Source organism: Motacilla alba, chromosome 4 (assembly GCF_015832195.1).
Source record: "Motacilla alba alba isolate MOTALB_02 chromosome 4, Motacilla_alba_V1.0_pri, whole genome shotgun sequence".
Classification (NCBI taxonomy): domain Eukaryota; kingdom Metazoa; phylum Chordata; class Aves; order Passeriformes; family Motacillidae; genus Motacilla; species Motacilla alba.
In genome coordinates this window covers 31,504,290-31,519,711 of record NC_052019.1, presented here as the reverse complement: position 1 = coordinate 31,519,711, position 15,422 = coordinate 31,504,290, and the positions used below count along the sequence as shown (strand labels likewise).

The following is a 15,422-nucleotide window of genomic DNA, read 5'->3' as shown; positions in this document are numbered from 1 at the left end:
GTATATATAAATAGCGCACACCTGCTGTTGCGTTGTGTGGTCTAATTTGTAGTGTTTGCATTTATCATAGCTCTATGGGATGTGTTTGTTGTTTCAGAAGGGAATTGAAATTTGGTATTTAAAATTCACTGATAAGGCAGCAGTACCTGCTAGAACTCTTTTCCCAGGATTGTTTTATTACCCTCTCCCTGACTCCATTAAATTTTTTCTTTCCTCCCTTTTTGCACTGCTCCAAAAAGTTAACTTACATGAAAGGAATGTTGAAAAAAAAAGGAGTGAGTCATTTTACCCTTTCTATTTAGAAGATGTAATGTCAGGTATCCTAATTGGGTTTCTCATACTTTCAATTTATAGTTTTATTGATTTCTTTCTGGTACAAAATGGCTTCAGGACTGCAAAGCTTCTTGAAGAGTTTTTCTGTACGTGATTTTGTATATGTGTAGCAGACTTTCTATTTGGAGTTTCAGCAAAATGTAGGTGAAGAAAACAAATTGTCTAGATAGGCAGCCTATAGAAATGTAGGCCATTCACTAAAATATCCTAATTTAGTTCGTCTTTTACTTTTACATCCTTTTGCATTTACGCCGCTTTTTTATCATTCAGTTGTTACTCTCACTTTTTTCAGAGCCTTATGGGAGCCAGTAGTAGGATTACAGTAATGCTATAATTTTTTTAGCCTTATTTTTTCTTTTCCTCAAGAATCAGGAAGAACTACCTGTTGGCCTAATAATCGAAAAAATGTAAGGTAAAAACCTTATTATGACTGGCATCTCAGTCTTCATGTGTTTTATGTACAAAATTTAGACAATTCACTTTTCATTCTTTGTGTGATTTTTCACATTGGGGTTAACAAATGAGGAAAGAGTAAGTATTCAGGAATAAATATTTACTCTAGTTGTAGACTCAGCTCTTAGAAAGCTAGTGGGAGTACTCTTGACGAACTTCAAAGGAGAGTTGAATGGAGTCCCTCGTGCTGTGCTGAATAAAGGGAGTTTTTTGTACCTTCGCAGTTCAGCAACCACTTAGCATGTGAGAGTTCAGTGCTGTTGATTTTCATGGACCTGTTCATGCAAGTGAGGAATATGAGTGAGGAACTGCAGTGTTGCAGGATTGGATTTCAGGAGAGCAAGGTACTTTTTTTTTTGTTTTGCTTGAACTTGCAACTAGAGAAGCTATCTTCTTAAATGTAAAGCTGTGCTTTGTCCATTTTCTGTGTAACTCCTTTGGGACTTGGAAGGTGAAGACTTCCTTCTGAAATCAGATATCTCAGAAAGAACACTTGAAATCTGCTGAGAATTGCAAAGCAAGCTGTGTGATTTATATCCTGATGATAAATCGTGCTTTCAATGTATTTTTTCAGTAGCTCTGTTCACAAAAACTATCTGGGCAGTCTCCTGGCTTCCACATAAAGATCTCTATTTAATTGGAAGAGAGATGTGCAGGCAACTCATAATAATATCTTACTTAATACTTTAAGTACTTGCAGGTACTGATAATATTGGTAAATAGTTTCTATTGATATTGAAATAATAAGAATTGAATGAGTCCTTGAAATTGTACATTATGTTATTGTCAGGTATTTTTCAGCACTTTGCAGGGGCTGTTTTAGGACAAGATGATTTGTGATGGAGGAGAACAGCAAAAGGCAAGACAGCAAAAAGGCATGATGACCCAATTGTACTTTAGTGAGAATGTCTGTTTTATAGGCAATTTTCTCTTCTCAAGTACCAGCGGACTTGTTCAAAGCAAAGATAGCCCTGGGTTAGAACATATGTAACCCTTTAAAATTCGAGTTTGCTTCCAAAACTCCTTTTATCTTGTGTGGTTGGAGAGGGAGATGGCTTTGATTCATGTGAAGAACCATGTTAACCAAGTTAGTGGGAAGGGGAAGGAAAACTTTTCCCACGTTTGTGTGAGCTGTTTCTCTGCCAAAAAAACTGGCAGAGGTGGGGTTTTCTTTTCAGCATAATGTTTTGACTCTGATTCAAAGCAAAAGCTCCAAGTAACAGAGAGTTGGGTTATCAACTTCATTTAAATAATGCAAAAAACAATGATTAGTTTGTTAGATTTAAGTACTGCATTTTAAATTCAGATTAAGTGAATGATACTCTGTATAGGGAAGGATCTACCTGGTTTGTCTGCAGCACTAACAGAAGGATAGTAAATGTGCTTTTTTTCCTGATGAAAAGGGTGCATGGATTTTAATGTCCTATCTTTAATTTCCTACAATTAACAGTTGTCAATTATTTTTAGTATTTCTTTAAAACTCATCTTCTGACATACTTGGTCACTATTGTTTACTATAGTTTAATAGCTCTCAATTTTGAGTGAGTAAACTAACACTCTCCCTTTCTGGCCCTAAAGCCAAATCACACTACGTGTGGTCGTGTTTTATGTTCCTAAAGGCTTGTTCCATCCTTGAAAGTGTATTTTTGTGAATTTGGCATTAGTGGAGGGGGTGTGGGTAAAGATTTTTTTTCATTGGATCAGATTGTCTTTGAAATATCTGGATCCTGGAAGGTAGTACTGCTTTTTATCCAAGCCGTAGGAGGATGCGTAGTGAAATGGAAATGGATTGACTCTTTCAAATGTGATGGAAACTTAACTGAGGTTGAGTATTTGTCACAGTAGCCAAGCTGAGTGCTCTGCCCTTTGTGAAGAACATGAGGGAAGCAGACAAAAAGGACACAGAGTTTTATATTCCTTCACTGTTGGACTTTTGCCATGAGATGAAGCTTGTGAAGGTAGGCTTGGAGGAGCCCCAGCAGCTGTGCAAAGTGGAAGGTTTGCCATCTGTGGGCATAAATTTCAAGTGGGATGCAAAAGAGTTCTTGAGGTAATAAGTAGTTTGGAGGAACTGTGAGGGAGAGGAGAAGCTTCCTAACTCCTTCAAATTTTGATCTGTATGCCTTAGTAAGACGTTAAAAGCTTTCATGGGTTTTTCTGAATCTATAGCCAAGCATGTTCTGTGGTCTGTCTCATTCTCTGACTGCACAGGGGATATTTAGAGCTCTGATATTGCAGGATTTTTGTAAAAACAACAGCAGTCTCTGGTTGTGGCACTTTTGTCACACTTTAGACTGTTTTGGGCTTGCAAGCAGATACTCTGATCTGCTGCCAGTCTTTTAATTGATGGGTTGTTTCTGGATTGAAAGGAGAAGATATGTTCAGTGCATTTTTAACAGAACTCAGAGTCTCATGCTTTTATTCTTAGTTCTGTCTCATAGGCAGGTCAACAACGAGCCTTTGATGATCTGGCTGAGTTTACTACTAGGAAAGTCCTGAAATCAAAATAATGAAAATATATTTTAGCAATTTCTCCCAATTCCATGAATATTTTAAAATGTTAAGGGAATGTTGCATGAATTGCAAGTGTTCTGTTGTAGTTCAACAGGGGCCTGTGGTTTGGACATTTCTGGTACAGCTTGTTTTTAGGGATCTGTGGAACATCTGTTATAATTTGGGATTTATAAGCCTTTCCGGAATTGGAACTTTGTTAAGACTGCATATGTTGGTTACCTGCAGGTGTAACTTTGGAGTGATAACTTTATTACAGGAGACTGACCTCAGGAAATTAAATGTTTTGCAGACTCTGTCACTCAGTTCTTTGTCCCATAACTCCTTAACAGTGAGCAGACTTAGTTTTCCACACATTTTTCATCATCATGTATGTTTAGGGATTTCTTTTATTCATCATGTATATTTAGAAAATTCTTGTCTTGTCATGCAGTTCTTTCCGATTCTTTTCATTGGATTCTTTGTTGTCAGCTCTGCATTTTATTGTGCTTGATGTTTAATTTTCTCAACTTTGTGTTAGATTGACTTCTCATACTTTGCTGTGAATGGGCTGGTTTTACCTTTGTAGGGACTGTGTCTCACATGAACAGCGTTTTATGATTGAAGCTAGCTCATTTCTTCTGATAATCAAGCTCTGCTGAGTCGGTAAGGATGGGTGGTGGGCTCCTAGAGATCTTACTGTCCGAGTCTCTTGCAGGGAAATCCCAAGGGTGGCTATAAAACCTCTGTAATAAGGTCAAGAGTGAAGACGTCCTGCATTCAAGGTATGCTTTGACGTTGAAAATAGTATAGGCATGTATCAGAAACATTCTGAAAATAAAATCACATAAAGTTGTCTTGTATTGCCAAGTCTTGGTTTCTTGCTTTCTGCAAAGGAGAGCAGCAGAATTTACCCAAGGAAAGAGCCAGTTACATAGAACACTGTATCCTCTCCCAGGCTGTTACTTCAAGTGGCTGAAAAGATAAAGAAATCATGTAGTCATGAGGGGAACAGATTTGGGTTGTGTCTATGAGAGGTTTTTGTGACCAGTCATTCTATACCATTTTTCCCCTATTAAATATGCACAGTGAAACACAACAAGTTAATGGTAGTAAAATGAATGATGGTGGTTCATGTGGCCTGCTTTTGTGGTGGTTTTGTGGTGCTCTTGAAAACACAGGATACCCTATGAAATGTGTGTATGGTGAAAAGTCACGTGCAGGGAGGGTATAGCAATAGCCCTTGCAGGAGTTTCTCTCTGGTTGCTAAGCTGAGACTCTGCAGCTCAAGCATGATTTTGTGCTGGCTTTTCTGGCTTGCCAGCAGTTTAGTTTTCATGCCATATGGCTCTTCTGGCCTTGAAGTATAGACCATAGGTTCTTGTCATCTCTTTTTAAAGAGGAGGAAATGTTCAGTACATTGGGGCAATGCCTGCACCTTGAGAATTCATTTAAGGATTTGTTTTGATGGCAATATTAAAAATTCCAGCACAGGATAATGCTGTATTTCTCGCTGAGCAGCAGTTTGAATGCTAAGTTTCCAATTATTTCTTGGCTGTACTGATGGAATGAAGGTAGTACCTGAGAAATGTTCCATTTTTATATTCTTATCTGTCTGGTATTCTATGAAATCTCAAGTGAAGAAATTCTGTCCTGATTATAAAGTTTTTACACTGCTACAGTTTTACCAGTTTTAAACATGGTACAGCTAAGATTGAAGATCCCCATCTGATAAACAGAGTTTACATATTCCAGGAGCTACTATATTGGTAGAAATATTGAGATGATATCATAAAATAATTACTGAGATAATGATGCTTAAGATAATAGGATTAACATGCTTTTAGTATGTTGACTTCTAAATTGGAAGTTATGGCATCTGTTAATGCTGACTGTGGCACATACATACTTGCCTTGTAATCTTAAATAGACTGTAAGTATAAATCAAAAAATATTAACTCTTGTGAACATAAATTTGTTTTTGCACCATTAGTTGAAATAATGTTTGGATAAGAACATCTATATGGAGTAATATGTGGATGAGAACACATCTATCCGCATCTGTTAAATATGAATTTATGTAGAGTTCAGTGAAGGCTGTGACTCTTTGTTGTAAAGGCCCAGTCTGATGTTAATGCATGTTTTACAAAGATGAAAGTTAATAGGGCAACAGTGGGAGGAACAGGTAACTGTGAGTAACTGGTTGGTTTGTGTATGCTGAATTAGATTCAGTCTTTCCCTTTTAGATCACTGATTAAACTGTCTCATCCACAATGCCCATTTATATTGTGGCATCTGTCGTGATCTCTGTTCTAGTTTTGTTGTAATTGAGTTAATGTAATAGGAATAATTGTAAATTTTTCTCTGCTTCTGGCCTTAATTCCACGGCAGTGTAAGGCTGCATGTGGTGTGCCTGTAGCAGGTGCCTGGCTTTCTGCTGCTGTGTTTTAAAAATTGCATTTGATACCAAGTGTTGCAAATGAATTTCTCGATAGTGGAAGTTACTCCTGTGTTCTCTGTGCTTTGCCATTTGAGTGTTGTTGCTGAAGCAATTTCTTAATTCTTTATTGTTTAACATTTATTGTTGACTTCAGAGCTAATTTAAAATTACTTATATAGTTTAAACCAATAAATGACATTTACTTAATTTTTGTTTCTGTAGGAGACTGTACCTAGGACAAAATTTCAGGTTCAATGTCAGGCTTTTTTTTCTTTATCTATTCAGACTGTTGTTTTCTTAATCTTAAATAGTTTTCAAAAGTATCAAACAATAAGTGTTGTTCAGAAGTCTACAGGAAATGCACACATCCTTTTTTCAGCCTGTAAGCAAAGTCAAAACTGAGGAAAACTTGAAGTGTTCCAGGAAACAGGCCTCCCTGTTTGTTAGCAACCTCATTCTTAGCATGTACGTTCAAAATGTTCTCCACCCCAACTCCTTCAAGTCCTTTTGTTAAGATTTATGTTTCAGTCTGGTTTCTGTCATTACTTACCAATGAAGTCTACAGACAGGAACCCAGTTGTCTTGACAGCAATTTAAAAAAGATAAATGGTTGAGGGCTGTGATACTGCAAGTCAGGACTTAGGGGAACATGCCAGGTTTTAATCTGCATAAAAGAGCATCTAAACTGGAGCTTTGACTGTGTTAAATCCATTTACAAATGTTTTTGGTTCAGTTAGGGTTATGCCAACTATTTCATGAAGCATAGCACCATTTTTCTTTAAATGAATGACATGAAGAAAAATGTGCAAACATTCAAATCTAAGCATTTTAGCTGAAACTATTTTCTACATATGCCCTCCATCTGACTTGAGTCAGGGGTGGGAAGAAAGTCTTTCAGTGAAATATGCTGTATTTTTCATTCTCTCTGCTGTTAGAGCTGAGCTTGGACTGTGAATTTTCTGAAATCTGTTATCACAGGTGTTTGCTATCAGCGTTACCAGGTTGCTACTGTTGTTTTTAAGGTGTTTGCTGCCATATGTCATCTAACTTGGGAATGCCTGCTTATTTAATTAATTCAACACTATTGTTGTCACAGAAATAGTACTTTTTGAAAGGAAGCCTAAACTAGCAAGGATTAAGTCTTGATTCTGCTAAATGCGAGTTCATAAAATGGGAAGAAAAAATTAGTTTGATCAGTTGTTTTAGGCAAGGCACCTTTAGATCTGATATATTATTAATAACGTAATTTAATTAACAGCTCTCTGAAGGGTCATCAAGGATCATTAATAGTTCAGGTTGGAAGGAATATCTAGGAGACATCTAGTTCCTCTCTTGCTCAGAGTGAGGAAGATTGAGAGATGGAGACTCCACAGCCTGTCAGCACCCCTATTCTGATACTTGAGCAGCCTCATGATTAAAATAGTTTTGTCTTGTGATGGGAATTTCCTGTGTTGCAATGTTTCCTAATGTCCTGTGCATCTGCAAGAAGAGTCTGGCTCCCTTTTCTTTGTATCCTGTCATTCAGTAGTTCGAGACAGCAGTAAGGTTTCCCTGAAGTTTAGTTCTTAAACCTGAAGTAACCCAACCAGAATCATAGGTTAATAGTGGAACAAGCTACTTAGCTTCTTGCAACTATAGATCCCCTCTGAAGATTGCTTTCTTTCTTTTTTTTTTTTTTTTTTAACTTGTGTTTAACCTAGTTTTGAAAGGAGTAATTTGGTGAGCACTGCATTGGAGCACTGATGCTTTAGGCCATAAAAAATGCTTCCTGCAATGTCTGTGATGCAACTGTAGATGACTAAGTTAGCTTGAGGTCACTGACCTCCATGCAGGTAGGACTCAGTTCAGCAGAAGGATTAGCCTTGTAGGATACCTAAGCTGGCATGAGTGTTAAGGAAGATGGGCTGTGTTGAGCATGGATCTTGAGTCAGGATTGTTGGCTCATGTTTAGGAATTCTTTCTTCACAGAAAGACCTGAGTGAGTTTGTTTAATTGGGTTTTCCCTTCCCCTAAGGTACTTGGGGTATTTCATGTCTCCGTGAGTCTTCTCTTTTTAATTTTTTAAATAATGCAGCTTCCTGCTGCGAATAAAGCAGAAAAATCCTGAAGTAATTGTGTGACTGGCATTAACACAGCTTTGTGTTGAGGAAGTGTGATGACATTAGCAGCTAGAGAGGATGTATTGGAGCCTTACAAATAGTGTTAGGTGACCTTACAAAGAGAAAAACTACTTTTTCCTACTGTTTAGCTGCATATGGTTGAAGCTTTTACCAGTGTTCAGATCAAAAAGGGGCTTGGAAATCTATAGTGATTCACTAAATACTCTGTTCTTACACCTCACTAACTATAGTTTTAAAAGGGAGGGGGGACTACAGATGGAGGCAAATGTGCTGAAGTCTTGCTGCTCCTGCCATTGGTACTGTTGTGAAGGAGGGAAGAAATCAGCTGAAAGACCATAATTATGGTCTCATAATAGTGACTGGAAGAACTCTAGGGAGTGTTGTTGCATTCATCCAAAAGGTGGAACAAATCAGCTGTGGGCAGGGGGACACTCAAGACGTGGAAAGTACCTTTCCAAGTCACTTTGCTGTGTGATAGGTGTGAGTGAGCCTGAAAAGCTTTATTTTGCTGTTAAAAGTAGTGCATAGACTCCTTTATCTAGGTTCTATTAGATGAACTTTGTTAGACTCTGCATGCACGTATCTGAAGTAGACAAAAAACATTAAACCAAAATACAGAATATTGGCCTGCAAATGGGCTGAAATAACTGTATATTACCTATAAGAACATTAAACAGTGTTTTTACTTCATGTTTCTGTTGCTTTCCTATTCTCTGTGTGGTCAATGTTGGAGGGATGGGGATGTTTCTGCTTTCCCCTTACGAAGGAGAGTGAGTTCCAAGCTGATTGACAGTGGGAACAGTTTCTATTTCTGTTTTGAATTATACTCCTTTCTATATAAATACATCATGAGTCACTGCTCTTTGTCTATACCCTGAAAAATTTTTCTCCATCCACCCACCTGTTTGGACACTGTGGGAGTGAATACTCCAATAAAGACAAATATTTGTATAGGACAGCTGCTTAAAATGCAGAGGGCCAGAAGCATCTTTGAAGAAAGAAGCCTAAAAGAATGTGAACCAAAATTACAATAGGAGATCTAAAGGTTTCTCTTTTGTTTTCGAAGTAGTTTAGACGCTAAACGAAGTTCATTGTCACAGTAGGCTCTAAAAATATTCTATTTGCTGTGAAAATACTGGATGAAAGAGTTCCACTTGTTTATTACATGCATGTCCTATCCTCAGTGCACTGTCTTGCAGATCAATGCAGCTCCTTTCTACCAACAAAACTTCACTTAAGATAATTTTGCAAGTTGTACAATGTGTGATACACAAGTATTAATATGTGCTTGATGAACAATGTATAATAACCTCATAGACAATTGACACTCCTCTATTTTACCATATTTGTATAAAGACCAAATGATACAGTACTATTGCCTTGAATTCCCGTTTTATTCCCTCGGTAACTTTTAGTTTATTTCTTCCTCTTACGATGTATGTTCTGTTTTAATTTCAGAGTAATTGGTCTGGAAGCTCTCATGATTCAATCCAATCAAGGAGAGTGGTTATTTCTCACAATATGGATAAAGCACTGAAAGAAGGTGAGTCTTAGGTGCATTGAAGTCTGAATATCTCTTGTCCTTTCAGCAAACCATAACTGCACAATATTCCAAGGCTTTAGAATATGACCCTGGTTTCTTCCATGATATAAAATGTAATGGCAAGGTCTTACTCTTCTCAAGAAATCCGCTGTAATAAGTAATGTGATGTTGCTTTTGCTGTTCAACTGATATCTTGTAACTGTAGTGGCTGTTTTTTTGCAGAAATACATTGAAATACAGTCTTTAATACTTACGCACAAAACAAAGGGGTAACACCTAAAATATTCTTGACTGAGTTTTCCTGAACTGAGAAATCCTGCAGAATCTTGCATACACTCTTCCCATTTAGTGCAATTCTTGCCATTAAAACTGAATCTAAAATCAACATTTGTATTTCTGGCTGATAGAGTGTATCAGCCTTTTGTAAATATTTTATCTAATTTTGAATACTTTTTCCTTTAAAATTTCTTAGCAGCACTTTTTCTTATATTTTTCATAAATAAAGAGTATCTTTAAAAATTAACATTGCTTTAAAAGGGTTGGTTGTCTTATGACAACTTGTTATGTTTTTAAAGTTATTTCGATGAGTAGCTATTAGCAGGATATGTAGCAAAATTATAAATTAGAACACTACCTGCCTATGTCATCAAGTTGGATGCATGAAGCCATCCCTACTCAGTAAGCCTGAAACAAAGTTACTAATACTTAAATGATTTATTTTTCAGAGTTAAGTTCCTTATGCTGTGACTGTTCATGCCTTTCTGCTAATTTTTTTTCAGAGTACCTTTTACCCTCCATTCTCACGCTGATTTTTGGAAAGCAAACTTGTCAGATTTTGTTTTATTTCTTCCAGGCCTAAGTGATGAAGCCAACTTCTCTGTTTTGCAGTTTGACAAAGATGAGATTGTACTTTTTGCTCTACCATACAGAGTGTTTTTGGTTTGAAAGGTGACTGAGTCATCTTCAGTTTGAGATACTGAATGCAATCATTTTGAAATACTGAATGCAATCGCAAAAGCAATAGCTTATTTTTATTAGAATAAAATAATCAGTTTCTATGAAAATAGACAGGACTTCTTGCCTGTGACAGTTCTGAAATTTGTAGTTGTTTTGATGTGAATGGTGGTTTTTTTGTTGTTTTTTTTTTCCCCACAAGTTAGTGGTTAAATAAAACTTTATTTCTAGTAATATAAAAAATACCATCTGTATTTGTGTTTCCAATCTTGCAGTGATTAGGATTAAAGCATTTATAAATCCCAGGAATTTTGGAGAACTTTTTACTGTCTAGGTGTAATGTGCTACTCAACAAAATGCTTTAGAAAAAACCTTTTTCATTTAGCTAGGAGACATTCAGTTGTAATGAGGTTTTAATCTTGGGGACCAGTTTGGACTCTTAGTGCCTCTTGAGATTTTGGGATGTGGAGTTTTTTGTGGTTTTTTTTCCCCCCTTAACAGATTTTACGTCTCTTTACCTTTGGGATGCATGGGTGGTGTCATTTGATTTCAGAAATGCTGTTGCTGGATGTGAAGAGACAGCCCTTTGGTTAATTCTGATTTCTTCAGCTGTGTTTCATCATTGTGTAACTAAGTTGGCCTGGGGTTTACTGTTAGTTGCTAACTGCCTTGCCTCGCTCCAGAGCTGCCTGTTGTCTGTTGGTCATGCCACGCTTTTGCTGGTGTTATAGCCAGGCTGTGGGGTCTTTTCTCTTTGAGTTTAGTGTGGTTCACATAAGGGTCTGTGTCACTTCAAGGTACCACTTGCTTTACTGCGTTTTTCCTGACGTTCCCATCATAGTCTATTAATGTAGTTGGAAAGATCCTCAGTCATATCCTTGGTTTAACTGAAGGAGTCATCTGTGTTTCTGTTTCAACCATCAGTCTTATTTCAATAACTAGTAGATGTTTAGATAGTTTAGATGTTTAGTTTTGCTGTGGTGGTCACTGGCTGGTAATAGTTGCCTGTGTCTTATACAGCTTCTTGTTTTGCTGTAATAAAATTGTTGGGAATCATCCTTTTACAGTGTGCCTCACACTAAACACCACCAAGAAGGAACTCTATATGTTGATTTACAGCTGCACCCTAAATGTCTTTGTTATTTTCCATTAAGAGCAGAGCAGTGTAACAGGTTGGTGCTTTAGAGTGCTGCTTCATTATTAATTATGGGATACTTGCCATAGCTGTAGATACAAGGTGGGAGAAAGCTGTGAATTAGCCCTGCTACAGTGTGTTGTGGTTTATGAAATCTAAGTGTTCAAAATCAGAACAAGTGTAAGGTTACAAAGAGATTTTCCATATTGAATATGGCAGTAGAAAAGGCCTTTAGTTGTCAGCCCCAAGTCTCCTTTTTAGCTGGTAGTACTTTAATAGCTTACATTGAAATACGGGGTTTTTTCAGTACTTTTCATGCTTTCTGTTGAGTGATTGATTTTATTTTTGTTTGACCTTTGTTTGCCTTACAAAAAGAGAAGATAAGCCACTTCTACAAATACCCTTTGGTGCTACCTGCTGCTTGTCTGATTCCATCCACACAGTAGTGTGGTAAGATGAGAGGGGCTGTGCCCAGTCCCTCTCGTGCTGCTGTGCACAGCGTGTACTGCTTGGGTTGAGGCTGCAGCTGCCAGGGGATTGATCTGCTGGGGGGTAGCTGGCCTCCCAGGAACTGAATTTCATTTTCTGCTTTTATTGCTCCAAGTCCTGCGGTCTTTTCATTGTTTTTCACAGTCAGTCTTTGTCTCTACAGTTTTAGTAGTGCCAAGAAGAATGGTCTTCATATCACTTAGCTGCTTCACTGGGTCGTTTTTGAGTAAGTAAAACAGTACAGGCCATAGCTCAAATCCTGGCAGAGCTCTACAGGTGAAAATGTTCAGCTGTGAAAATTCACCTGTTTATTAGATCTTAAAATATTTCCTGCTGGAGAGCCATCTCTTGTTTTGGAGTGGGTTGTCTTCCTTGAACCCTGCCTTGAGGTAACCTTTTTGGAAATATTTTGGGTATTTAATTAGATTCTTTCTGTGGATTAGATCCTGCCTATCTGTGTTGATCCCTTAGGATCTAATTCTGTTGGGAATGTAAGGTTGTACTTCCCTTTACAGAAATTTTGGGAGAAACTCTGTCTCATTTCCCAACTTAAAATGTGCATATTGATATTTAGAAAAAAGAATTGGTAGTAACTCCTGCTGCTCTCTATTTGGAAATCTGGTGGTTTTTAAAAAAATTATTTTAAATTTTATATTTTTTTTTTTTAAAAACAGCTTTCAAAAATATTATTTTTGGTCCACTAGGTCAGCAGACTAATTTGAATTTATCTTTTGTCTGCTATTGGGATTCAAACACTTGAAGCTAAGAACTCTTGGCCAAGGGTTCATGTGGAAAATTATTTGGACGTAAATTAGTCTGATTTTATTTTACTACATTTCCTACTTTCTTTCTCTATTGTTTATATATTTTCATTATTTTTTTTCTGCATAAAAAACCAGTAAAGATACAAATGCCAGGAAAATTTTAATGAAAACGGACCCAAGACTGGGGAATTGGGACACTGTCAGGGATTCCTTTTGCACAGGGCTGATCCATCCATGCACGATGATAGCATCTAGCCTACTAAACCTGTCAGTTTCATAGAATTTGAATATGGAAGTAAACCAAGAAATGCTAGTGGTTTTCCAAACACAAACTTTAGAAGAGCACTGAAATCTTTAAACCACTATTGCAAGTTCACAGTCACTGAAATGTTGGCATTTAGACATCATTTTGTTAGCCTTTCACACCATGGTCTAAGTAAAGATTTAGTGTCCATGAGAAACTTCAGTAAAGCTAATAAGCATAAAACCTCATCCTCTTGTATAGCTAAAACATAATGAAATTTAAAATACAGTAAGTGAAAAATGGCTTTCATCTCTTTCAATTTAAATGTTGATGTCTTGGAAATTACAAAACAGAATATTCAGATTATTTATTAGTAATTTTATTAGTAATTGTAAACCCACCTTTAATGCAGGGGTTTTTAATTTTCTTTCAGGTTTTTGTTGTCATTGTTTTTTGTTGTTTGGGGTTTTTTTTTGGTCTGATTTGGCTTTTGGCAAGGGGAAAAGGTAGTGGCTGTTAAGAAGTAAATAAGCATTTAGCATTTACTTCTCTAGAACAGTACTTTGACAGGTACTTGGCTGTGGTATAGTATGTCATTTTTTCCTATTAATTTTTTATTGAAAGTATTTTTCTAAAAGTATAGCTTATTATAACCCCATCATGCATGTTAGATCTAGTGTTGTAGTAGCACAGATTTCTGGTAATGTTTCTTGGCTCTTTGAAGGTGGTTTCTTCCTGCAGGATCCTAACACAGTTCACATTAGCCTTGTATTTCTCATTTATGGGTCATAATGCTTGTTTGCTTCAGAATAACTCAAGGCAGTGTTGTAGCTATCCCTTTGTTTCATTTGTTCATACAGTCACAGGAGAGTTTTGGATTTAACTATAAATTAATGTAGTGGTTGTGGCTTCTCCGGGGTTTTCAGGAAAGGACAGTTACTTCTTGTTAAAACTTGGAAGTCTGTCTGTATTTGCATAGAATATTTATGTTCTGTTTTTTAATATTGCTTTGAGAAAAAGAGTAGGCATTTAATCCTTGCTATTCAGATTTTTTTGTTATTTTTAATAAAGTTGTATAATGAATCTTAGCAATATAAAAATTGTCTAGTGTGAAGCTCTGCAAATTGCAGATTTGAAACCAGTCTGACCTGCAGACCCTGTTGGTGCCACAGAACCTCTCAATGAATGAATGTGGAAAAGGGGGATAGCAGTTACTGTAGGACGTGGAGGAATGAGGCAAGGGTGTAGAGGGGTGTCCTCACTGAACCTCCACACAAGCTTCTGGCTCTCTACTCCCAACACTCTTCTAGTTTACAGTGTTTAAAAAGAGTGGTTGAACAGATTCAACTTTAATTTCACAAGGGAATGGTGTTTAATCACATTGTAATAACTTGGGACTTGGATCTTCTGAACTAATTTGGGAAACCCAGTAGAAGATTCTACAGTTTTGCACCAGAGTCATTGTGGTCAGTGATTTGATCAGAAGAAATTTGTTTTATGTTTGTAGTGGATGAGTTAGTGATTGTAACTTTCTGTCCTGAATGTGTTCAGCTCGTTTTTTTATTCCTTCCTTGTCTTCTGACTGTTGTTTTCAATGTTTTAGAGAACATGAAGTATAAAAATAATGAGAATAAATGCATGAGCAGATTTCTTCTCTGAAGGGAGCAAGCTGCTCTCTATAAATTTGTTACATTTGTTTTCTGTATTTCCTTAGAGTGCTGAAAAGGCACCAGCTGCATCAATGGGCATGAAACTAAAGCAGCAGCTGCACCCCAGGGCCACAATGACACAAGGCAGTGTCTTACCCAGTCTTAAACTGGCTGCTGTTAGTGTCTGGGGCTGGTGTCTTTTTTAAATTTTATTTGTTTAAAAGCTGTCTCACTGCTCACTTGGACATACATGCTGGACTCTAAAGAACCCTGAATTTTATAGAGAACAGCACTGTTGTGATGCAGGAAGGGCAACAAGGTTGAGAAGTGACAAGAAAACTACAGAAGACATGTTAAGTAAGAGAGTTGTAAAACACAGGTGCAGGAAAATTTGGTTTAAAGCAGTGTAATCCTTTTAAGGTCTTGAAAGTATGTAACTGGCAGAGTTAAACACAAATGAAATATTTCATAACTGCATGGTTGATTTTTGATGATGACTGATGGTATTTTGTCTCTAGCTTGATCTTGCCAATAGATTTTGTGGCTCTTTTGCATTGAATGTGACAGAATTCATGAGTGGCTAAAAGGAATCAAAAAGAATGTGTTATGTAGTGTGCTGGAAACAGAGCTCATTTTGGAGTGGAGTTGCTTAAAAATTAATAAATTATTTTATTAATTAATATAAATTATACAATATAATTTAAAAATAATTTATTAAAATTAATGAATTAACGGTCATTAGGAATATATTTTCTCTGAAAGACAATATGTCCTTAAGAGATTGGGATGCAAGTTCTTCTCTTGTGTG

The 15,422-nt window shown here is 36.8% G+C and overlaps 1 protein-coding gene across 1 annotated transcript in view; it reads left to right on the top strand.

Annotated features, from left to right (window-relative positions):
- The window catches only part of SNX25 (sorting nexin 25), an 80,039-nt gene that overhangs the window by 2,872 nt on the left and 61,745 nt on the right, over positions 1 to 15,422 (top strand). The window contains exon 2 of the mRNA XM_038134325.1: positions 9,295 to 9,379. Within this exon, the coding sequence (XP_037990253.1) occupies positions 9,295 to 9,379 (85 nt within the window). The remainder of the gene's footprint in view (positions 1 to 9,294; positions 9,380 to 15,422) is intronic.